General features: G+C 40.1%; 1 protein-coding gene across 1 annotated transcript; it reads right to left on the bottom strand.

The window, feature by feature from the left end:
* Positions 1 to 1,709: 1,709 nt before the first annotated feature.
* On the bottom strand, positions 1,710 to 25,065 carry LOC308105229 (transient receptor potential cation channel subfamily M member 5-like; the record flags this gene model as incomplete). The annotated part of the gene is made up of 21 exons (XM_080455865.1): positions 1,710 to 1,840; positions 2,879 to 2,949; positions 4,052 to 4,175; positions 4,742 to 4,965; positions 6,181 to 6,334; positions 6,695 to 6,863; positions 8,712 to 8,844; positions 10,119 to 10,234; positions 11,750 to 11,996; positions 12,233 to 12,345; positions 13,120 to 13,262; positions 14,672 to 14,801; positions 15,093 to 15,224; positions 16,274 to 16,372; positions 17,329 to 17,574; positions 19,099 to 19,226; positions 20,155 to 20,254; positions 21,839 to 22,030; positions 23,980 to 24,044; positions 24,849 to 25,017; positions 25,051 to 25,065. The coding sequence occupies 21 exons, from the start codon at positions 25,063 to 25,065 to the stop codon at positions 1,710 to 1,712; spliced, it is 2,901 nt and encodes a 966-aa protein (XP_080311991.1).
* Between the last annotated feature and the right edge of the window lie 1,449 nt (positions 25,066 to 26,514).

The raw sequence follows: 26,514 nt of genomic DNA, 5'->3' as shown, positions 1-26,514 counted from the left end.
CGCTTTCTTTTCAGGGACACTAGATTGATACCATTTTGGCCACGGAGTCGCGGACCCCCATCTGAAGATATGTCGTGGCAGGGACCCCCATCTGAAGATATGTCGTGGCAGGGACCCCCATCTGAAGATATGTCGTGGCAGGTACCCCCATCTGGTTTAAGGTCACTTTGCCCACTTTATTGTGCTTAAAGGAGCACTTCACTCATTTGGTTGATATTTATATCAAAAGCCCCAGACAGTTTTAATAAACACATTGTTTTTCTAAGTAAAAGCTCCAGATATTGTTTTTCTAAATGAAAGCTCCAGACATCATGTTTCACAATAAAAGCTATAGTTTTTTCAAAATAAAATTCCCAAAACCAGTTAAAAGAAGAAAAAGAAAAGTTTCATACATTTTATCAATCCCCAAATAGTTTTTCAAAATGAAAGCCTCTTTTTTCTTTTCAAAATAAACCCCCCTCACATTGTTTTCTCTTCAAAATTAAATCCCCAAAACCAGCTAAAAGAAGAAAAATAAAAGTTTCATACATTTTTAACAATCCCCAAATAGTTTTTCAAAATGAAAGCCTCTTTTTTCTTTTAAAAATAAACCCCCCTCACATAGTTTTTTCTTCAAAATTAAATCCCCAAAACTAGTAAAAAAATTCCCCCATACATCAATAACAACAATCCCCAAACATTGTTTTTCAAAATAAAAGCATCTACATAGTTGCCCCCAGATCTAGTATTTGTTTAGTTTTTTTCAAAATATAAGCCACTAGAGGCCCGGGCGCCCCCTAGTAGCCTGGCCACGAATTGTGTGTGTGCATTGCTTGTTAGTCGCGCAATACCTGGAAACCTGGCAACCCTGTGGCTGCTCCGTTGCAGACAGGCAGCGGCACGCTAGCCGCGCACGCGAAACATCGCGGACCCCTTGGGGGTCCGTGGAGACCTAGTGTGGTCTAGCTCTGAGATTAATGGAGTACACGGACATTATGGCGACTGACTATGTTCAAGAGAGAACAAAGTAAAGCGAAAGCAAAGCTAAAGGGCTACAGTGGAGACGGACCAGAGAGACGGACGTATTTCAATGGCCGCCGCTTGGTTTTGTCTCGGCTCTGGTCGGCTGCACTCGGCTCGGTACGACCCGTATGAACGACAGAGACACACGGCAAACAGGCAGAACAAACAGCCACGCATGCGTACCACTCCCTACTGTAATATAGAGATAGATGTTGTTTTTAAAAAGTCAAAGTTACAAATACACTTTTTCTAAATATAAACTATTTTTTTTAGTTTTAAAGGAAAAAGATACCATGACATTTAGTTTGACATATTAACCTTATATTCACATTAAATACCTGCAATATCCCCACGGCCCACCAGGGGGCGCCGGCCCACAGGTTGAGAACCGGTGCTCTAGAGAAGCAGGTATGTGTGTCATGTTCTTTTTTTAACCCTTTTTTCTTTTTAACCCTTTTCTCCCCAATTTACTGTGTGTTGTCACTGTGTTGTTTCCTACTGACTCACCTACCAGTGAGGAGCCCCTACCGAGAGGACCTAGAGCCTTCATCCTACTCCTCCCACCCAACACTCCCTGCTGACAGCCCCACCCCACCCCATAGGAGTACATACAGTGACAAACCCACCCCCCCCTCCTCCTCCTCCTCCCCCCCTCCTCCTCCTCCTCCTCCTCCTCCTCCTCCTCCTCCTCCTCTCCAGAACACGGGTCAGTCATGTAGTCGTAGACGCTCCACAGAGCAGACGCACGGCGCTGGATTCAAACCCACAACCTCCAGGATGTTTAGGTTGAGGGGGGTTTGGTCAAAGCCTCCAAGATCTGACTGAGAGCATTCTCCACCTAGTGGACACACACAGTAAGAACAGCATAAAGGCATGAATGTCAACGTTTAAATGATAAAACTCTGTGACAGAACGGTGGACAACATGTGTAGTAAAGTGTTCTATGAGGATTCATTACAGATCAAACAGAACAATGCTTATCCGTAGGAACAGACACTGAGGAGAGAAGAGGTTTGAATAAACATCTGGACGTTACCTTGGTCTCCAAAGCTCTCTGTCTCTGGTCAAAGTCTCTCTGCTGTGCAGTGAACTGTTCAGTCAGTTGTTCAGTCAGTTGTTCAGTCAGTTGTTTCTGTTGTTCAGTCAGTTGCTCAGTCAGTTGTTTCAGCTGTTTCTGTTGTTCTTTGTCCATTCTGTCCACTCTGCCAAAACACACACAGATTGATTGATTGATTGATTAATTGACCATTGATTGACCACCACTCTAAGGCTGATTTGGCCATGGAGGTGGGGTGAGCTGGGAGAGTTATATTTTGTTGACCGCTTTTGTTATTTGCTCACTGTTCAAGTTATTTTGTGCACATATTTATTACATATTTATTTATTAGTAAATTGTAAATTGTAATAATTGGTGACACACTGCAGTAAACATTTTTTAACTTGAGCATTCGTTTGGAACTGGAATCTTTTAATGCACGTTTTCTTTCTTTAATACAGTTTTAAATCTCCCAGGCTTAGCCTGCCGGCTGAACTTTCATTGTTATCAGCCGCAATAGTAGTGATTGACATGAAGTCATTGTCACCTCACCTGTCAGTCATCTTCTCAATCCTCTGGTCAATGGTTTCTGACACACACACACACACACACACACACACACACACACACACACACACACACACACACACACACACACACACACACACACACACACACACACACACACACACACACACACACACACACACACACACACACACACACACACACACACACACACAGTTCAGTACATGTAATGCATACAAGGTGCAGGTTTATGATGAATGTAATTATTAACATAAAGTGAAATCACAAAGTATTTATTATTTATTATCTCACTGTCAGTCATCTGCTGAATCCTCTGGTTAATGTCTGTGCTGTCAGTCACTTGTTTCAGCATAGTGTCCACACTGTGGAAATACACACAACACAACACACCACAATTACAACACAACACAACACAACACAACACAATTACAACACAACACAACACAACACAACACAACACAATTACAACACAACACAACACAACACAACACAACACAATTACAACACAACACAACACAACACAACACAACACAACACAACACAGACACATTTCAGTGTTGCAGTTTTAGGACAAAGTAAAACTCAACTCCAGTACTCGAGTATAAAGTATAAATACTCCTGGTCAAATATTACTACAAATGTGTACTTAAGATAAAGTAATGGAGTACTAGTGTATGTTTCAGTAGACTAAAGTGAGGACTGTTTCTCTCCACCAGGACTTCACAACATGTTTATAGTTTGCTGTGAGATATGAAGTTTGCAGGAGATATTTTGGGTTCTGGGCCGTGAGAGGCTTTGTGAGGCCAAAAGGTGTGGATGAGGTGCGGGGCTGGACCGCCAGCCGAAACGAGACAGAAGTGTACTTTAAACATTGGTGGAAAAAGTACTCAAATGTTTTACTTAAGTAAAAGTATCAATACTGCACTGTAGAAGTACTCCGTTACAAGTAAACGTCAGGAATAAAACATTTACTTGAGTAAAAGTACAAAAGTATTGGTATCAAAATGTACTTAAAGTACCAAAAGTAAAAGTACTAAAATGTTTGAAAATAGCAGATCTACAAGCTTGTAGATCTGCTATTTTCAAATAACCTATGTATAAAATAGTTAATGTATGTTTTATAATGTAATAATTTATATCTGCAAAGTAACTAGTAACTAAAGTATTCAAATAATTGTAGTGGAGTAAAAGTACAATATTTGCCTCTGAGATGTAGTGGAGTAGACAATTGGAAATACTCTTGTAAAGTAAAGCAAAATTGTACTTAAGTACAGTACTTGAGTAAATATACTTAGTTACATCACTGCTTTCTACTGTCTTAGAAATGCAGTGGAGTCAAAAGTACAATATTTGCCTCGTGCAGCGACAGCCATATGCAAAAATACAAATACTCAAGTAAAGTACAGTACAGTACTCAAGTAAATGTACTTTGTTAGTGTCCACCTCTGGTCATTATCATCTTACTTGTCAGAAATCAGCTTGATCCTCTCAGAGTCACTGCTTCTCTCTGTCTCACTCTGGGCTTTGAGGAACTCCTTCTTCTGCTTGAACTCCCATTCCTTAACCTGTCTCGCCCTCCACCTCTCCTCTAACCATTGGGGAAAATGGTTAAATTATTATCATGCACATCAACATAATTTACACAGTATCTCAGCAGCTGTGAGCTGAGGTTGGGCCTGTAGACAATGTCAATAATTCAAACAATATATTGATTAATCAATCAATTAATCAATTGATTAATAATCAATGTAATATTTGGTAGATGCTGTACTAAAAGCATAGTTACACAAATAATGACGTACAAAAGACCAGTTGTCACAAAAAATCCTTGGGAATGACTCATGATTTATGCATCATTTTAACCTGTACATTAACTCATTCATTAATGAATGAATTCATCCATTCATTCATTCATTCATTCATTCATTCATTCATTCATCCAGCCATTCATCCATTCATCCATTCATTCATTCATTCATTCATTCATTCATCCATTCATTCATTCATTCATTCAGGCGGTCACAATAAAATAGACAGTTGTCAATGATTCTCTTTTGATCTAGACTTCACCCAGTGGTCAAATCACACTATAACCTTTTAATAAAGATAACATGTGTTTTATTCTGTTTTATTTGATCTAAATCAAATACTGACCAAACGTCTGATTAAAGTTGGCTGTGCTGGAAGACTCAGAATCAGAATCAGTGGAAGACTCCCTGTGGATTTTCTTCTTTAAAAAAGAGAAGAAGAGAAGAAGGTGGGAGAGGAAGATGAACGGAGGAGCCAAAACAGGACGGGACTGGTACTCCATGATGAGGTTGTAATGCTGGAACTTCCAGTAGTGGTCGCTCTTCTCCTGCACCGTCTCAAAGGTCTTGCTGCATGGAGGGTTGAAGGGACAAAAGTAACAACAAACTGTTAAATCATATTTGATTGGATCTTGCGTTCATCATATATGGTGTTTTTTTTAAGAGCTACACCACAGGTTTCCATCACGGACTGGTGCTGGGCGGTGTGTGTGTCTGTGCGCGAGTGCGTGTGTGTGTGTGTGTGTGTGTGTGTGTGGGGGGGGGGGAGTAGATCGCACCACAACTCGGGTCCGCGGCCGTGTATGCATGGACACGTACGTGTGCATGCACGTTGGGGAGGCACGTGTCAGAATGTACATTATTTGTGTTCGCGCGACGGCCGTGAGTGTGTGTGTTCGCGACGGGGGACGGCTCTGGCCGCATGAGGATGTACCGTGGTGTGTGTGTGTGTGTGTGTGTGTGTGTGTGTGTGTGCGTGCGTGCGTGCGTGCGTGCGTGCGTGCGTGCGTGCGTGCGTGCGTGCGTGCGTGCGTGCGTGCGTGCGTGCGTGCGTGCGTTGGCGACGGGGGACGGCTCCAGTTGTTACATCTGTATATGCGCGGGTGTTTGTGTGTGTTCTGTGCCTCCAAGGCGCGGCGACAGGATGTGCGTGTGTGTGTGTACACACTACAGAGTACAAAGTCACTTTCCATCCCTGATAAACTGTCTGTTCACAGCGGATAAGCCAAACTGCACACTTTGGGTGCTCATATCCCCCTATGGGTATGGTCTAGTACTGATAATTAGTGAAAACATGAACAGGTAGTCTCAAGGTCAGAGGACAGCGCCGTTTTAAGCAATTGAGGAGATGATATTGACCGAATATGAACAGGTAGGTTGTTCCAGTCAGAAGGAGCTTTAAACCTAAAGGATTTTTTGGAAACTGAATTATATACTTTTGGAACATCAAAGTAAACTTGTGCACAATGTCTCAGTTGGTGTCTAGAAGTAAAATGATCTGTATACTGTTTGAGATACTGTTTGTAATTAAAGTAGATACATTTAAAAATGAACTTCAACCAGTGCTGCTGTCGTCTTACTGTGGGAGATGGCAAGGTTTTCATTTATGGTGCAATGATGAGTCATATAAGGACATTATACATGCCTACAAGGTTACTGTGGACCACACTAATGAGATGATGAGAGGAGAGAAGAGCTGAGTTCAGTAAAGAGAGACAGAGTAACATTAATGGAGTCACAGACAGACAGAAGGAAGGTGGCTAACAGGTACAACAGGGTTCCTACGTGAGCATGGCGATGAGCAGGTTGATGAGCAGTATGTTGGTGACCAGCAGGAAAAGCACCAGCAGAATGATCACCAGCCAGTTGTTGTTCACGCTCCTGCATGGCTCAGCACCGCCCTCTATCAGTTCCGTGATGTTAGTGCAGTCTAATCCCACTTTAATTAAAATAACAATATTAACAATATTAACAATATTAACAATATTAACAATAATAATAATAATCATAATAATCATAATAATCATAATAATCATAATAATAATAATAATACATTAAATGGTCGAATATTTCAACAGTCTCAAACTGAAATTCAAACTTACACATAAGATAAGTTTATGGTCCATGGCATTTTAAAGGTATTGTAAGTGATTTATACAATATATAGTTAAAACAAAATGTTTTTAGTTAAAAAGTGAAATCTCTATATTGTGACAGTAATCATTGCTATAGAGCTGTGGTAACCGAACACGAACACACACACGCACACACACACACACACACACACACACACACACACCATCCTCATCATCAACAGGTCCATAGATGTGCAGGTAAGGTCTGTAGAACACTCGATGGATGATACGTTCTGGGTTGGGGTCGTAGGGATAGAGCAGCGCCTGATTGGCTACTCCGTATGCCACTATCCACACCCCCAGGAAGAAGAGGAATGAGAAGACATCTTTCATCTGAACAGAAACAAGACATTTAGTGTTTATTTATCCTGTTTGTGACCTTCCCTCCACTCTGGCTCCAGGATGAGGTCCCACTGTCTCCAGTTCTGGCTGAGGACGGACCGGTGGAAATGTCAAATCCTTTAACAAATATTGATGGGTTGAAACAAACTTTTTATATCGTAAATATAGTTTATTTTTTTTATATAAACTATAGAAAAGTTTATATTTAAACTTTTTATGATTTTTTCATAAATTAAAGGACGACTTCACCGATTTTCAAGCTATCTTCATATAATTGGTCCTCACTAATACTCATGATAAAATGGTACCATTTTTTTCTACTTGGTCTGTGTCTCAGAGGAGGGCTGTGGACAGTCCAGAAACCCGTCTACCAGTGACATCATCGTTAGGCATGAATTTCTTTCCAACAAGATTTCACATTTTTTATTTCGATTTTTATTAACACGAGAACAATGGCTTCTTTTATTGCATTGCAACTTTCCAGGAATAGAAAGCCTGCAGTTTCTATTAGCTTGGATTCCCCATTGATGATGTCACTGGTAGACGGGACTCTGAACTGTCCACAGCCCTCCTCTGAGACACAGACCGAGTAGAAAAACATTGTACCATTTTATCATGAGTATTAGTGAGGACCAATTATATGAAGATAGGTTGAAAATCGGTTAAGTCGTCCTTTAAGGCCCTACTTCAATATTACAAGAGTGTCGCACAAACATTTTGAAAATAGCCGATCTACCAGCTTGTAGATCGGCTATTTTCGCTATTTTACACTATTTTTAAGAGTGATAAAAGAGTGCAGTTCAGCTGTCACAGAGCACACCTCCTCTAGCCTGACACTCAGCCTGAATTTTTATTTCGTTTCACTCCATTATTCAGTCTGAAAGCCCTCTCAATGCAGCCGATTTCTGAGATGGGGGCGTGGCCAAAGTTTTTTTTTCAAAGACTCTTTGGCGATTGGTTCATACTGGATTATCCCGATCCCGATTCGTCGTACAGATTTTCAACCGAGAAACACCCGCCTTCGACAGCGTCACCAGACCCTGAATGCGAGGCAAACGATTCAGGGGGTGGAGCCAGGCTACACCTCCTCTACATATTAAAGGCTTCTTAGTAATGTTTTAAATGCTATCTGAGAACTGTCGACGTCACATTGAAAAACTAAATTAGAACTGTGGACGATACATTGAAAAACTAAATTAGCATAACACTGCTAGTTGGAAGAAGGAAGAATCACTCCTGTCTTTGACAAATAACCAATCCTACTTACAGTTTGCATACCGTACACACACACACACACAAACAACGATAACAAAAAATAATACACAGCTCGTCGACTTCTCCCTGTGTGTTTTGACTTGTGCTAATGACTTTGACTCATCTACTTTTTTACTCATCATCTATGTACAAGGATGTGAAGAGAGAGGTTAATTAGGAGAAAAAAAGATGTTCAACAAACGACCTGGGGTGAGAGTACTGCTGCCGATGGGGCAGCAACTTCCTTTAGGTCTTAAAATCAAAGCACATACCGTAGTGACTAAATGAGCCATTTAAAAGTTTGTTATAACCGATCAATAACCTCTTCCCTTTCAGAAATACAACTAAACAGACATCTGTAGAATTGCTGGACTACATTTACATTTTGAAATCGATGTTCAGAAAAAGGTAAGAATTGGACATTGTCTTCCCTCCGCCATGCAGAGCTTGACACATCAGGATCTCATCCCGGAGCTCGAGAGGAGGGAGACGTCACAAACAGGGCTAGTATTCATTATGATATCAGTGACCAATGCGACCCTCACAGCGTGACAAAATAACATTAAAATCTGTCTTATATCTTACCATCTTGCCAACAATGATGATTTTTGGTCCCATCTCTTTGTGAACGGCGAAGAAGTGAATGAGACGGAGTGTGAAGACCATGTAGTCGATACACAGGACACATCGCCCAACGTCATAGGACCGCTCAAACATCCTGAAGCACACGAGCAGAATAAATACATTTTAACTCATTTTAACCAAACTCCTATTTTTAGGATTTCAAGATTATCATGACTGTTCCGGGCATTTCTCTTAGTTCTCTATTTACTTCATGGTGTTAATGGACAGGCATTATAGGCATGTTTCCACGTATGTGATCGAGTAGATGGCAGTGTCACTTCTGTGGTCCATGCATGCAGACTATATTTAACACTGAAATATCAACATGAATTTTAGAACGAAAGTCAAATTTAGTGACTAGAACGAAAAAAAAGTATTTTCATTGCCAATTCAGGTTATATAGACAACTGGAATGGTATATGAGAAACGTGACTGATACATCTTGATCACATGACTTCAGATTTAAATATCTACCGATTTGTGTGAGTTTTGGGCAAAAGATGTGGGAGTTGGAGAAAAAAGTCTGTTTTGAAGAAAACACAAAATAGTGGACAATCTAGTCTGGCACAAAGGACCAATGGGTCCTTTGTTATTGTACGACCTACGGTTCAAGAGTTATAGGTAGCACCAACAAGAGGCCATTTTGAGAAAGGTGTGGAGTTTCTTCCTTGGCCTACTGGGAGTTTCACAGTAATTGAATGCTGTGTTCAAGATTTGTGGCATTTTGAGCAAAACAGGCCCCTCCCGCTAACTTTGAAAGCCAATCATAGCCAATCGAAATGGAGTCTGAAACATCTGACAGATACGTCGTGATCAAGTGATCACAGAGATCATGTGTGCAATGTGTGTGAGTGTTGGACAAAATCAGTGTTGTTGCAAAAAGTGTGTTTTGAAGAAAACAGTTGCAAATTGTGCCAGGCGGAAATGGACGTGGTCTATATGGGGAGTTACGCTGGACTGACGGACGGACGGATGGACGGAAGGACAGTTAGCGAAAGAGGAGGCCAGAAGGCACTATGTGGAGTCAGCTGAATAATCTAAATAAATAAATCACAAATATAAACTAGTCAATAATCACTACTGTATAACTGGCAGAGACAAACCATGCATGTGTATCTGCACAGGCAGAGGCAGCCATAGGCTCATGTTTAATATCTTTACCTCGTATTTCATTGTGTTGTAGTGTTACACACACCAATATGATCACATGGTGCTGGAGTCTAATGAACACTTGAGCTCCATTAATGACGATTATGGGTCCTGATGCCAAAGTCATTACCCACACAATATTTACTGTTTTTTGTTGTTGTTTTCTGTCCTTGCTTATGTCACAATCTGGAGTACTATACCTGAATAATGTGTACCAACCTGCAGATGAGACCAATAATGAACAGAAGGATGGCAGTGAGGTCATACATGTTCCAGACATCCTGCATGTAGAGCTTCATCCTCTCGCGTGAAGTCATGTCACGCATGATGAATGCCTGAAAGTTCATAAACACATCAATCAAACTGAATAAAACTGATAAACAATCAACTTAATGTGTCACATGCACAGGCAGCCTATCATTTATGTTTCACCCATTTCAATTTAAATGGGCCCCGCCTCCCTCAGGGGCCCCCAACTGCACCATCAGTCACTGACTCACAGAACCCCCCAGATGTTCGTATGAACACCTGCATTATTGTGTGCAGAACTGTTCCCACCAGCAGCTTTCAGAGCACATTCATAAGAACTAGATTTTCAGTCAGCTACGCGGACGGTCACTGAGTTATTGACATTTGAAGTGTTAAACACTGCTGTAGTTTCCAATTTAGGTTTTTTGGTTTGACTATTTTCATGGCAGACCCCTGAACAGTGTTTGTGTCCAGTTTGGATGTGGCAGGTCTGAATGTTACGTTTGGGTCCACGGTCTGCCGCGGTCGGTCCACCCACCCTCTAGACTAATGAAATATAGTTGTCACATGTAACCACATGTAGGCTGCCTTACATTACAGCTGTGGCAACGTTGCAGGCAGTGAACATATTGCACTTACATCCCCCTAAACAGTGTGGACAAAAATAAAATATTCAAAATTGTCTGAAAAAGCTGATTAGCTAAGAAGCTGTTTTTCAAATATTGGTTGGAACTTAGAAGCTCTCAAAAGGTAACGCCCACATGCATCCTGCTTACCAAAATAAAAATTAAAGGTAGGGTAAGTGATTTACTTTGGTTAAATTAAGAGTTAAATAGCTCTATATTCTGATAGTACTCATTGCTATAGAGTGTTTGTTCAGTAAAAGGAGTCTCCTTGTCTCTCCAGCTCTTTATAAAACAGAAAATGCATTTTCGTTTCAGTTTCAGTTTAATTTCCAATTTTATCCAATCAGGATAGAGAACTCAATCAGGACATAGATTAAACAAGTGAAATTGGAAGTGATGACACTAAGAAATGAGCATGCAAAATTGGAACTGGAACACTATAAAAATGAAGCTTAAAATGGGTACTTTCTCCTGATTGGCTGAGATTTTGACACCTACCGGAAAATGTATTTTCTGTTTATTAAAGAGCTGGAGAGACGGGGAGACTCCTGTTACTGAACAAACACTCTATAGCAATGATTATCAGAATATAGTGCTTTAACCTTAAAAAAATACTTTTTGTTTTAACCCAAAAATATCACTTACCCTACCTTTAAAACACCAAAATACACATTAGATAGAGAAAATAATTCTCATATATATATATAAAAGAGAGACAGAGAGAGAGAGAGATGAGAGAGAGAGAGAGAGAGAGAGAGAGAGAGAGAGAGAGAGAGAGAGAGAGAGAGAGAGAGAGAGAGAGAGAGAGAGAGAGAGCTTGTGTATCGGATTTATTTTTGATATGTTTTGTAAACATAGGGCAAAGTTACATAATATGCCTTTAATGACACAATTCAAACATCATTCCACTGTTGTACTTTATGTAGGTATTTATTGGATGAGAGGAGAGTGTGTGTTAACACAGGAAATGCTCACCTCATAGATCTCCTCACAGAAGAAGTTGAACACCCAGAAGTACAGCACGTATTCACTGATGGACGGCCCACTAGGGGGCGGTGGCTTAAAGTCCACCAGCAGCACGTAGGCAAACAGGAAGAGGAAGGGGAAGTACATCACTGCGTTGCCCAAAAAGGAAGTGACGGGAGCACTCCAGAACTGATGCCATCTTGATACGACAAAGGAAGGCTTGGACTCCTCCTCTTCATCTTCATCTTCATCTTTCCTGCAAGATGGAGCATCATCATAAACCCACTCAACTTAAAGGGTGCGTTCGGAAATACAGCACTGAGCACACTGGCCAATACAAACTAATAGGCGAGTGCGCTCCGGTGCGCAATTTCCGAACGCACCCTTAGTCTTAAACAAAGTGAATGAATGTATAGTTTTAGTAACAAGTATAATATGCATATGGGACAACAAGTGTGTTATTGTGTTAAACATGTAGGGCTGGGTGCTAACCTGTAGGAGATGAGGTTGGTGTAACAGAGTGGAAGGCAGAAAAGGGTGAGAAGGACTTTCCACACTGCTGTGTCCTTCTCCATGTCACCCCGCCAAGCCTTAGACAGCAGAGACTGAGAAGCAGAACGGTCAGTTTTAGCGGTTTCTGTAGGGTCATGAGTTCATGGTCCCCACGCACACACACACACACACACACACACACACACACACACACACACACACACACACACACACACACACACACACACACACACACACACACACACACACACACACACACACACACACACACACACACACACACACACACACACACACACACACACTTGGGGGACACCAAAGATCAGGGGCATGAGGACGCGTCTGTTTTTAGCCCTTTCTGTGGGTTCATGCACTGTTTCCCACTGAGGGGGCGCCAAAGGGCCGTGCATTTTTGGGTCATTATGTTGTCAGAAATAGTCAAAGGTAGTCATATAACCTAGAATCCAGACTGATTCGTGTTTCTTTTTCTTTGTTTTTTTTTCACTTCACTTCTCAGTCTGTTAGTCTTCCTTTCAGAACGTCACCTGTTATGTAGGAACGTCATTGCTGATTGGATAGTGCTCAACGAATCACAGTAGGAAGTGAAATTACTTGAATTTTACATTGGAAGGCTCTGGTCCCGCCCCGCCCACAGACCAATCAGAACCTTTCACATAGGAAGAGTCCCAGACTGAGAAGTGAAGTGAAAAAACAAACAGACGCTGAACGTAGAGATTCAGTCTGGATTCCAGGCTGACAGAAATATGTGCCTCCACTATCTTCACTTTTCTCTTTTAAATGTAATATTATGATTAAAGTTAAAGTCATTAAAGTGGCTGAAACCAGCCAGACAGAGATGGACCAACCTCTAATCCATCATGGTTGAAGAAGAGGTGTGATTCAACAGCTATGCCCATCTTGAAGCAGTTTGTGTTCCAGACTGGAGACTCTAGCTTGAGCAGCTCAAAGGAGTAACTGTCACTGCTCTGGTAACATGAGCTCAACATACCTGAGGTTAGGAAGACGGCACACAGGACAATCATAAGAAAGACATACTATTTATTTATTGGAAATAATTAGAATGACAATATATTGATATTTATATATGAAAAATATAATTCCATTCCATGTTCCAATGTTTCCAAAGTTGACATAGTCTCCATAGGACTTTTGGTCAAGTCTGATTTACCCCCTGCTGTACCCCCCACTCAATGTTTATTGGCACCCATCCCCAATGGCAATTACAAATGCGGCTCCTGTGCACAATGCAACAGTACTTACAAATGCCACAAGTTTAAGCACCCACATTCCGGTAAAAGTATCCCTATCAGAGGTGTAATCACCTGTACAACAAAAGCCGTCATCTATCTACTCACATGCCCGTGTGGCAAAGCATAATGTGGGAATGACGACACGAGAACTTAAGGCTCGTATAGCAGAGCACCGCAGCACCATTAGGTGCAAGAACATGAACTACCCTGTTGACGCTCACTTTGTGGAATCCAACCACCCCGTCGCTTCCTTACATTACATTGGGATAGAAAAGGTCCCTGTACCAAGAAGAGGGGGAGAGATAGACCAGTTACTTTTAAAACACGAGGCTTTCTGGATTCAGTCTCTTAAAACTCTTACCCCGTTTGGCCTAAATGTAGATTTTGACCTTAAATCATTTTTATAAAAATAAAAAATACTTTTGTATAAATACGCTTTTAACCCTATGACTTTTTCCCCTCTGATTCGCAGGCGGCCTATCCCCACCTCAGAGGCTCAGAATTATATAGGGGACATGAATAAAATTCAGGACATGTTATTTGTTTATTTCTTTACCTCCCTTGACTGTATCTGATTCCTACATTAATGTGTATTGCAAAGATTGCTATATGGTGCTATTTTCTTTATTTTCGTTATTACATGTATGTATTTGGTAAAAAATCGCATATATATTTATTTGTCAAATTGGCAAGGAACTAACCTTCCACACACTCACCAGTAGAGTGGTTAGTCATGAGGGATAATCCCTCCTTAATTATTCAGGAATATGAGACAAAACTTGATCCTGATGGCCCATCACAGGGACATGGCCCATTAGAACCCGTGTCCTCCAAGTTTATTGTGATTGGCTGTATTACTCTCAGGCACCATATTTAAGTGTCACTTTCATGTTGCTCTGTATACCTTGAAGAAGGCAGTTGTGCCGAAACGTTGATAATTTTTACTCTGCGTCCTATAATAAATTGTTGCACTTTTGTTATAACAGTGTGCGCGGCCACTTTTTGTCTTTTGACAATTTACCTTTAGATTTTTCTGCCGTGAGCCAGCACCACTATAAGGACCTGGTGTGCGTAGCATCTTTGTGCATAGTCTCCATAGGAGCCACAACCTAAAAACTTCAGTTTGATGATTTATTCAAGGTCTCACCATGTGCCAGGTCCTCAAACTTCTGTGCCGACTCTTTCATGGAAAGTTTGACGTACGTCTGAGTTTCCAACTCTGACATCTCTCTAAGCATCTTACAGGCACTCAGAGCATTCAGCACTGACTCCTCTACCTGAGAGAGAGAGAGAGAGAGAGAGAGAGAGAGAGAGAGAAGAGAGAGAGAGAGAGAGAGAGAGAGAGGGAGAGGGAGAGGGAGAGGGAGAGGGAGAGGGAGAGAGAGACAGAGAGGGGGAGAGAGAGAGGGGGAGAGAGAGAGAGAGGGGGGGGAGAGAGAGAGACAGAGACAGACAGACAGACAGACAGACAGACAGACAGAGGGACAAAGGGCTCATTATAGACTCTCAACTCTACAATAATAATTTTAAATAAATCTTCAGCCTTCTGTGAGCATCAGGTGTTTTACCTCCTGCTCCCAGAAGAAGACAGCCATGTCACTGTGGTTCAGTAGGACAGCCAGGATAAAGAGATGAGTCCAGGGGGATTCACAGGGCTGGTTCCTGTATGAACGTTCTCCTTTCAGCATCTCTCTGACATCCTGAGGAGAGAAGAACAGAACTATGAAGAGGAAATGGAAAATGAGCATTAACCCATTAAGGCCTGAAGCCGAATCTACATGTCTCCTAAATCCCAACAGTTTTCTGAATTGCATGTTTCTATATCAGTGGTGCTCAATCTTTTTCATGTCAAGGACCCCCACAATGATATGTATTTGGCCACGGACCCCCATCTCAAAATATTTTGTTCCAGCTAGGGACCCCCAGAAGGAAAGATTTGAGTTTAAAATGTTCGCTTTAAAAATATATATATATTCAAAGATTTGCACACATTTTCACGTTTTTTCAAAAATAGCAGATCTACAAGCTCATAGCGCGGCACTCGGTGCCGCGCTATGAGCTTGTAGATCTGCTATTTTTTTTATAGCCAAAATGTAAAATAATGCTTTTTAGCTCATATCTAAAAGTGACACAGATCTTCACAGTCTTAATGGGTTAAAGGCCCAATCTGGGATTGTTTTGAACTGATATATTAGGCTTGTGTTCCTAAACAGTTTGATTTGCAATTGGAAAAATTTGCAAATATTTAACCCCATCATGAATCAAAATATATGTATGTTTTACTCCAATGTTTACAAACATTAAACAGAATACAGAAAACACAGCTTAGAAATCATTTATATGTTGTCTATAGTGTTAGAAATTGTATCATTTATATCACTGATCAGGCCTTCATTGACTTAAACTGAAGAAAGCAGTTATTTAATTTAATTGAATAAAACAAACTGTGTAACAGATTATTATAATATTAAAGCATAGTAGAGGTTACTAACTATTAAACTGCTATTAACCCTTAGACCCTATTACCGGAGTCCCCCAGGGGTCATTACTAGAGCCCCCTAATTATTTACCTCTACACTAAATATCTTCACCGAAAATAGACGATCTACCAGCTCACAACATGCCACAACACTGCACGTTGTGAGCTTGTAGATCTGCTGCTGAGGGTTCAACCAGAACAGGGACACTAGTGTTCATGTTTAAATAGAGGATGAAAGAACATAACAGTATTATATATTCAGAAGAATACCTCCAGAGCCTTCTTGTCAGAGGTGAAGTCTTCTAGACCCAGAACAGTGTAGTAGAAAGGCTTCACATCAACCTTTAACTTCTTCAACACACCTGACACCTGGAGAGACAGAGAAGAGACAAAGAAGAGGAAATAAGACAATCCTGTCACAAAGGACACATTTCCTCTCAAATCAAGTGGCTTTGAACTATTGCTTTCTTTCTTTTTTCTTCAGAAAAAAATATTCATACAGTATATTATATAATGTCATCTTTATAATTCTGTTGAACATATTATGTTCAACAGAATTATAAAGATTACATTATTCACCAATACATTACAGATTTGCTTTATATTCAAAGTAGATTGTTGTTGATTAATTCCCCCTCCACCAAACTTACAACATTAACCCATTAAGACCGGGAACGCATCTGTGTCATTTTTAGATTCCTTTGGCTATTCAAAAATAGCAGATCTACAAGCTCATAGCGCGGCACCGAGTGCCGCGCTATGAGCTTGCAGATCTGCAATTTTTTTTCAAATAGTGAAATATTGTGCAAATCTTTGATTTTAAAAGTGAACGTTTTTAACTCAAATCTTTCTGGGGATTCTACAAATGTCTTCTAAATCCTAACAATTTTTCTTTTTGTTGAAAAAACATATGTTGTCATAATATCAGTGGTTGTCAAACTTTTCCATGTCAAGGACCACCTAAATTATAAGTATTTGGCCACAGACCCCCATCTCAAAATATGTTGTTCTAGGGACCCCCAGAAGCAAAGATTTGAGTTAAAAATATTCGCTTTAAAAATATATAAATATTCAAAGATTTGCACAAATCTTCACAAGTTTTCAAAAATAGCAGATCTACAAGCTCATAGCGCGGCACCGAGTGCCGCGCTATGAGCTTGTAGATCTGCTGTTTTTAAATAGCCAAAGTTAAAGTATAAAATGATGGTTAAAGTGGTGACACAGATGCGTTCCCGGTCTTAATGGGTTAAGTAGTGAGTGAAGGTCATCTCCTCAGAACCACTGATCAAGGATTATAATATAGATTAGTCTAAACCTAAACCCACCTCAAACAGGCTGATCTCTTTCAGAGAGTCAAGGTCTGAGGATCCCAGTCTCTCCTCCAGGCGTTCCAGTAGCAGCTTGTAGATCAGTGGATCAGCAGTCGTTGGACTCACTCTGCTGTAGAGTTTCTCCAGGAGGCCATAAGTCAGGTATTTCTCGATGTTGAACTTCTTCTCAATGAACAGACGTACAAACTGTGTCATGTCATAGGTCAGTGCGAACGTCATGCAGTCCTTCATGTCTTCATCCTGTTGGACACAGTGGAGGCAAAACAGGGACAGGTTATCTAACTGTTTTTAAGCTGTAGACCAGAAAACTAAAAAGGGAAAATAATATGTAGACAATATTGACATTTCTGTGTAATTCCTTATCCTAAAATATATGCACAAAATATCTCTGTGTGTGTGTTGTGTGTGTGTGTGTGTGTGTGTGTGTGTGTGTGTGTGTGTGTGTGTGTGTGTGTGTGTGTGTGTGTGTGTGTGTGTGTGTGTGTCTCAGTGGTGGAAAAAGTACTGACATTTTTTACTTAAGTAAAAGTATCAATACCACAATGTAGAAGTACTCTGTTGCAAGGGCCTGTGTTCAAAATGTTACTTGAGTAAAAGTACAAAAGTATTGGCATCAAAATATACTTAAAGTACCAAAAGTAAAAGTACTAAAATGTTTGAAAATAGCAGATCTACAAACTCACAACGCCTCACGACACGTTGTGAGCTTGTAGATCTGCTATTTTCAAATAGCCTAGGTATACAATAGGTCTAAAGTGGTTAATGTATGTTTTATAATATCATAATTTATATCTGCAAAGTAACTAGTAACTAAAGTTTTCAAATAATTGTAGTGGAGTAAAAGTACAATATTTGCCTCTGAGGTGTAGTGGAAGTTAAAGTATTGAAAATGGGAAATACTCAAAAGTAAAAGTAAAAAATCCTCAAAAGTGTACTTAAGTAAAGTACTTGAGTAAATGTACTTAGTTACTTTGAACCACTGGTGTGTGTGTGTGTGTGTGTGTGTGTGTGTGTGTGTGTGTGTGTGTGTGTGTGTGTGTGTGTGTGTGTGTGTGTGTGTGTGTGTGTGTGTGTGTGTGTGTCTATCAGTAAGTCATTTCAAATCTACAGTAGTAATATATCTGAACCACTAGGTGGCAGTATTCACATACAGTGAATATACCTGTACAGTATGTGTGACTTCAACATTCAGGTATTCAGTGGTGGGAAAAGTACTCAATTTGTTTTACTTAGGTAAAAGTATCAATACTGCAATGTAGAAATACTCTGTTACAAGTAAAAGTCCAGAATTAAAAATTTACTTGAGTAAGAGTACAAAAGTATTGGTATCAAAATGTACTTAAAGTACCAAACGTAGAAAGTACTCATTATGCTGAATGTCCCATTTAAAAAAAATTAAATAATAATGTATAAAAATCTTTTAAAAATAGCAGATCTACAAGCTCACAATGCGTCGCGATGCGACACATTGTGAGCTTGTAGATCTGCTGTTTTCAAATGGACAAAATGTATAGGGCTGAAGTGGTTAATGTGTGTTTTGTAATAATAATCAAAGTAACTAGTAACTAAAGTTTTCAAATAATTGTAGTGGAGTAAAAGTACAATATTTGCCTCTGAGATGTAGTGGAGTAGAAGTAAAAGTACTGAAAATTGGAAATACTCCAGTTAAGTAAAAGCATCTAAAAATTGTACTTAAGTAGTACTTGAGTAAATGTACTTAGTTACTTTACACCATTGCAGGTATGTTGTGATGTTGTTTCTCACCGTCCAGTTGATGTTGATGTCATCATTGAAGAGCTCACTGCGGGCAAAGTCCACTCTGTTCCATCTCATTGTTAGAAACAGCTCCTTACTGTAAGGGAAGGTTCTACCTGATGCACGATGCTTACTGGCTACACACACACACACACACACACACACACACACACACACACACACACACACACACACACACACACACACACACACACACACACACACACACACACACACACACACACACACACACACACACACACACACACACACACACACACACACACACACACACAATGTTAAATGAACATCATAATTAGTGGAGGAACCAAAAGCCCAAAAGTTGACTCTACCTCTCCCCGGGGTAGAACAAATGTGACATTGTTTTTTCATATCTTTGACCCATTTAAACCGGGAACGCATCTGTGTCATTTTAGATTTCTTTCGCTATTCAAAAATAGCAGATATACAAGCTCATAGCGCGGCACCGAGTGCCGCGCTACGAGCTTGTAGATCTGCTATTTTTTTTTAATCATGAAAATGTGTGCAAATCTTTCAATATATATATATATATGTATATTTTTCAAAGCGAACATTTGTAACTCAAAACTTTGCTTCTGGGTATTCTACAAATGTCAGTTTTTTGAAAAAAACTTACGTTGCTATAAGTGGTGCTCAAAACGTTTTCATGTCAAGGAACCCCAAAATTATATGTATTTGGCCACGGACCCCACATCTCAAAATATTTTGTTCCAGGGACCCCCCAGAAGCAAAGATTTGAGTTTAAAATGTATACATGTTGAAAGAGTTGCACACATTTTTCAAAAAATAGCAGATGTACAAGCTCATGGCGCGGCACTTGTTTTACTTTTACTACTCTTCTATCAGGGGTAGAACTAAAGGAAACATTGTTAGTTTTTTTCCTACCGTGGGGAGAGGTATCTATAAAACAAAGGCCCTTTTTGAGTGTTTGTTCCTGCACTAAATGTGCTGTAACCCACAGTGTTTCACCTCCCAGAAGTAAAGACTATTAAATATCATATTAATTATTGTTCTATATTGTACCTGGCATCAGGGCTTTGATCATGACTCTACCAAAGTCTTCTGGTTTCTCCTCTTCATGGTAGAAAGTTATCAGCTTCCTGTTCTGGTAGATGCTCTGAACCTGAGGGTCAAGGTCAAAGGTCACAGCATGGGCAAATAAAAAATTTCTGCAATTACATCAACTGTAAACAGAAACTTGTAAGACTTTATGATATTCTGATGGCATTTAGTGTAATAACACACACACACACACACACACACACACACACACACACACACACACACACACACACACACACACACACACACACACACACACACAATTTATATCTGCAAAGTAACTAGTAACTAAAGCTGTAAAATAAGTAGTGGAGTAAAAGTACAATAGATGTAGTGGAGAAGAAGTAAAAGTACTCAATATGGGAAATACTCCAGTAAAGTAAAGCATCCTCAAAAGTGTACTTAAGTACAGCACTTGAGTAAATGTACTTAGTTACTTAACACCACTGCCATTTGGTTTCATTTTACACTCAAGAGTTAAAGATCTATAAGGCTCCATTTGGTTACCAACTCTCCATTATTTAGCTGGGGACCACCTGGAACCCCTCAAGGACCACTGGTGTTCCCCGGACCACTTGTTTAGAGGAATAGCAATGAGACGATGAAATGTCTTGGTATTATTGTGTATATTCTTGATTGATTAATTAATGTTTAAGCTGTGATTAATATGATGATTTTTTGTATCGTTTGACAGCCCTAGTATACACACACACACACACACACACACACACACACACACATGTAATGTATGATATGTTTCTTGTGTCACAGACAGTGGAACACCAGTTATTACTTCCTTCCTGCTTTGACCCTTCTCTGGACATTCTCTAAACCGATAAATGTCCAGAGCTTTATCCATCTGATGACTGTTTTCACTCTATTAAGGATAAGGATAATTCCTTTTAACAGGTCGTTCATGAAAGTCCTTGTAGTCTTGTTTCCAATGAGAACCTGTGAGCAATTAGGGGTTAAGTGTCTTGCTCAGGGACAAATTTCATTTCATCGACACACATGCTAATCTGGCCTGGAATCGAACCTGGGGCAACCAGGGCCTCTGGCTCCCTAGGCAGGCTCACTAACCATTCAGCTATGGCCGCCCCCCCTAAGACCCTCCCCCATCACTATAACATAGTTCTGTTCTGAATATTTAGATTCCATTTCAAAACGCCCGTTTCACCCGACAAGCCACCAGCCTCCGCTCTCCCCAGTGGATTTACAAATAATTATCTGCCTGTGATTGGCTACAGGTTCAGCCTCATCACTGTGAACCAATCACTGCTCTTACCCAAGCCCCCAGAACCCAGTGGTTGCATTGAAGCGAAATGGACATGCTGGCCATTCGTAGGTACTGCAGCTTAAACGGACGGGGCCACTGCACAATGTACGAGCGAAAACTGTTTTGACCAATGGGCTCGACTCACGAGCTTGCGCACGGGGCCGCGCACCTCTGTGACGTAAAACGCGTCACTTCTGTGACGCAGAACGTGTCACAGTAACACTAACCCCAAATAGGCTACGCCCATCACACTTTCCAACCCGGAAGAAGGGGTGAATTCGCTTCATGCGCTGAGTGAGCAACTCAATGCAAGTGGATGGGAGGGGATTTCAGGTGCCCTCTCTATTATTTTTAACTCTATGCTCTTACCTGTTCAACAAGTTGATCTGTCAGGGCTTCAGAAGGGAAGTGTTTCCTGATCACTTCTGTCACTCTAGTGACATCAACACTATCAGAGGCAGGTGATTGGTTCTCCAAGATGTCACTCAAGAGGTCAGCCACACCTCCTGAACCTGCCAGCACCAACCAGGGTGTGGAGTTCTTCAAAGACACGCCCACCCTCTGATGAAGATATGAGAAGCACGCACGCACACACACACACACACACACTTGTAATGCTCCAGGCACATAAACGTCAAGTTATATTGTATACAATCATTGTAATTAGGGATGCACCGAATATTCGGCCATGGAAACATATTGTCCGAAAATGGTTAGAAAATGCATTTTTGGCTGAAGTTTTATCACCGAAAAAATATCACAGAATGTGTAGAAGTCATACACAAACAGCACAATCCGATCGGCGATAGGTAAAAAAACGTTGTAGGGAGAGAGAAGTATACATCAGTGGCGTCTCTCTCACACACTGTTGTATGGAGGAGCTGCTTCTCTCTGAGCCCAGCTGACATTCCTCCCCCTCCCCCCTCACACACACACACACACGACAGCACCGTCTCAACTTGAAGGAATAGCCTACTAACTTTGTAACCAAGCTTTGCTGTTGTCATCTTGAATTAACCAAACTAGAATCCACATGTCAGAGGGTGTAACATTAGTAGGTTAACCAGCGCTAGTTAAGAGGCTACGTGGCGCAAGATAATTAACACCAGTGGACTGGGAACTTTTGTTTCCTCTGGTGGTCCAGCCTGGGATATGCCCACAGACTGGTTGTTAGAGCGGGGTTCCAAAACTTGGGATGCCCAGAAACGAGGCAGGAGGGCTGGCAGAGTGTTGTGATGTCTCTGCTATGATTGTCAGCCGCCATGTGGAGACACTGCTGCTTTTGATTGATTGATTGAATATTTTATTAGGCAAAAAAAATGTAAAACAGCACAGTTACATTTTAAAATACTTTGTCTAACAGGTCCGTTCATAAAAAAATAAAAAATGTAAATCAAACATTTGCTTGTGCCCATGGATGGCTGGGTCCAGGGTTGCCAGATCTGAATGACAGTTTCCAGCCCAAGCACAACTTAAAACCAGCCCACTTCAATAAAAACTAGCCCACATGGTGGGCGCATGTGCGTGCATGACCCGCGCGCGTGCGAAATGTTTCGGGTCTAATTTGGTTTTTGGTACTTTCTTTTCGGTTTTAATTTGGTTATTTCTTTAATTATGCGAAGTCTGGTGACGTGAGGCTAATAATAACCCGCCAAATATGTTAACAATTTTAATTTAATTTCATTTCATTTTTAAATTAAATTTGGGCTTGTTTTTAACTTAAAAACAAGCCCAAATTTGATGTGCCCCACCCAAGGCTATTTATTCCAGCCCAATGAGTTTTAAAATAGCCCAATTGGGCAGCAAACTGCCCAATCTGGCAACACTGGCTGGGACACATGACATGCTTGTTTTTATCATGAGGACATATGACTTGACTTTGTGGATGTAACCTTTGCTGCACCGTAATATTTGTGTCCTTGTATACATTTCCTTTTGTGTGGACATAAATAGATTGTTAAAATGTGTGTGTCTCTCTCTCTTTCTGTCTTTCTGAAATGAAACTGAAAGTAACTTCTCAGTGGCAGGCCTAATATTATTAATTTATTTTGACTATGTGCATTAATGCAGCTGCAGACATTATATTGCCTTTTGTTAGGCTATTCAATATTTGTTTTAATGTGTTGAATTAATATTTCTTTAATTTGCAATCATTCAACTGTATGGCATGCTAATGTTTTCAGACATATTGTATTTATTTTATGTTATTTATTTTTTAAATAACTGATCTCAATATAAACCCATTATAGTGATGATACTTGGCCATAATCATGTAGCTCTACAACAGAGGCACAGCCATGACAGCAATGGTACAATATATATATATATATATATATATATATATATATATATATATATTATTTTTTTTTAATCATTTTCGGCCTTTCGGTATTCGGCCAAGTGTTTCCTATATTCGGTTTCGGACAAGAATTTTCCTTTCGGTGCATCCCTAATTGTCATGTAAATGATATTGGATGAATGAATATTGTATTAAGAAGCAGTGAATGTACCTCCAGCATGGAAAGCTCTCCTGATATGAACATGTTGAGGACAGAAATGTTAATGCTGCTGCTCTCTGTAAGAAAAATATGAATTTGATTAAATCATAACTCAACTGGGAAATGATCTCCTTTCTCATTGCTCTATGTACAGTACAGTTCATTTATAGCTATAGCACACTGATCACACTATCATAGTTCTACATATCTCATATGTGAATATATCCATATATATATCCCCCCCCCCCCTCTGGAATGCACTCCCCAACCACCTCAGAAATGTCCCTTCCCTCATCTCCTCCAAAACCTCACTCAAAACCCACCTCTTCAAGATAGCTTTTCCCAGCTGATGTCTGGTTAAGATGCCTCTCCAACCCATGCTTAACCTTTTTTATTTTTAATGTAGCTTATTACTTATCTTTTATTGTTTTTCCTCTTAATACAGTTGGTTCCTTCTTTTTCTTTATGTAAAGCGACTTTGAGTACTTAGAAAAGTGCTGTATAAATCAATATATCATCAATCATAAATAAAATATTATCATTATTATTATTATTATTATTATTATTATTATTATTACCCTTATTATTATTATATTTCTGTAATTTCTATTAGATTTCTCAAGTGTACATTTGACCTCAATGGTTAATCTGGCATCAAGAGGAAGTGTACAGTGCAACCTGGTTCTGACTTGAAACATTAAATATTATCTTCACTTTGTGGAGACATTAGTTTCCACTGGAGCCTGAACGCCTCCTGTCACTTTCATCGATGGAATATAACTTTACCATGTTATATATGAATGAATATAACATGAATATAACATACCAATATTAATTTAATTCCAGTAACAAACACATCCTTTACGTCCATCATGTCTTACCCTCGATGTGTTGTGTAGAGATGTGTTCCTCTAACTTGACGCTGAAGTTCTTCTCTCCTCCTCTGTGACCTTCACTCCCATCATCCACCAGCAGGAAGGCAACATGGTTCTTCTCCAGGAAACAGGAATCACTGGTTCTGTTCTCAACAGAGTACTTAACTATTCCGCTCTGAGATGGAAGAAAACAGGAATTACATCTCACTTTCTTGTTATCCATGTCGTCACCTTGCTAAACTAATGGCCTAAGTCATTTTTTTTCAGGAAAAATTCAAAACTGATCCAAAACAAAACTATATGATATTTCTTAATCATTTCACCCAAAACGTTTATAACAAATTATGACTATTAACATAAAAATAACACTGTCTGTCAATTATGTAACATAAGAGATTTATATAGGTTTAAATAGGATTAAACCTGCAATTATTTTGGCCCAAGACACAAAAACAAGTGACTTAGGCCAAAAAAATTGTCTATTTTAGCCTAAGTCACACTAGGGAGATAGGCCATTATAAGGGGAGGGAACAGCATGATCCTTTTCAATTAGGAGATAAGGAGATGGGCCATTTACCAGAGGTGGCCAGTGTCATGAGGAGCTGACTTAGGCTAATATATCATTTTCCTAAAAAAAGGCCATTAGTTTAGCAAGGTGACGATGTGCTTCTGGTGAGTCTAAGATTGGGGGAGGGGGGAGTGGGGGGGGGGGGGGGTCACATGTTAAGGCTGAATTGACTCAATATGGATCAGGAAGACAGGAAGTTAAGAGTATATTTAATTCATAAAGGCTCCATATTTACTAAACTAGATCCTAACTCATTTTTTCAAAAACAATGAAATCACATTATGATAACAGTATTTATTATTATTAGAGAGTGGCAGAAACATAATAAAAAGGACATTTAATATCAGTATATATTAGTATGATACAGTACAGTTACAGTACAGATAGTAGAGTTTGATAGAATGATACTTTTATGAAGATGATTAATTAGGTGGAGGAAAACACTTTGTAAACAGTGTATGTGTGTTTGTATAAATACCTGAGAGACCAACTGGTCTCTGTTGTTCACACATCCCCAAGGAGTGATGCCCACCGCACGGACCCTGTCAATGTCCCTCACCGCCTCTCCTACACATCTCCCCACGCCTTCATCAAAGCCTTCTGTCAGTATCCAGCTGTTGCCTCCTGGATATGTGTGTGTGTGTGAGTGTGAGTGTGAGTGTGAGTGTGAGTGTGTGTGTGTGTGTGTGTGTGTGTGTGTGTGTGTGTGTGTGTGTGTGTGTGTGTGTGAGAAATATGTAATATGTTAGTCAATGAGATAAAGAGGGAGAGCGTTAGTGTGTTTTGGTGGTAGAAACAGAGAGAGAGAGAGAGAGAGAGAGAGAGAGAGAGAGAGAGAGAGAGAGAGAGAGAGAGAGAGAGAGACAAAGAGAGAGAGAAACAGAGAGACAGACAGACAGACAGACAGACAGACAGACAGACAGACAGACAGACAGACAGACAGAACTTTAACATACGTGGAATGAGGATGAATTCTGTATCAATCATTACATCATCATCAACATTCTACTGACCTCTTCAGACAATTATAACTCCATTCATTAACTGGATAATGATGTGAAATACATTATTTAATATTCACTATTTCATAACAATTTCTGTCAT

Source organism: Gymnoscopelus braueri, assembly GCF_963280865.1.
Source record: "Gymnoscopelus braueri genome assembly, chromosome: 17".
In the NCBI taxonomy this organism is placed as follows: domain Eukaryota; kingdom Metazoa; phylum Chordata; class Actinopteri; order Myctophiformes; family Myctophidae; genus Gymnoscopelus; species Gymnoscopelus braueri.
The sequence above is the reverse complement of the archived record's forward strand: the minus strand, read 5'-3'. Positions and strand labels throughout refer to the sequence as shown.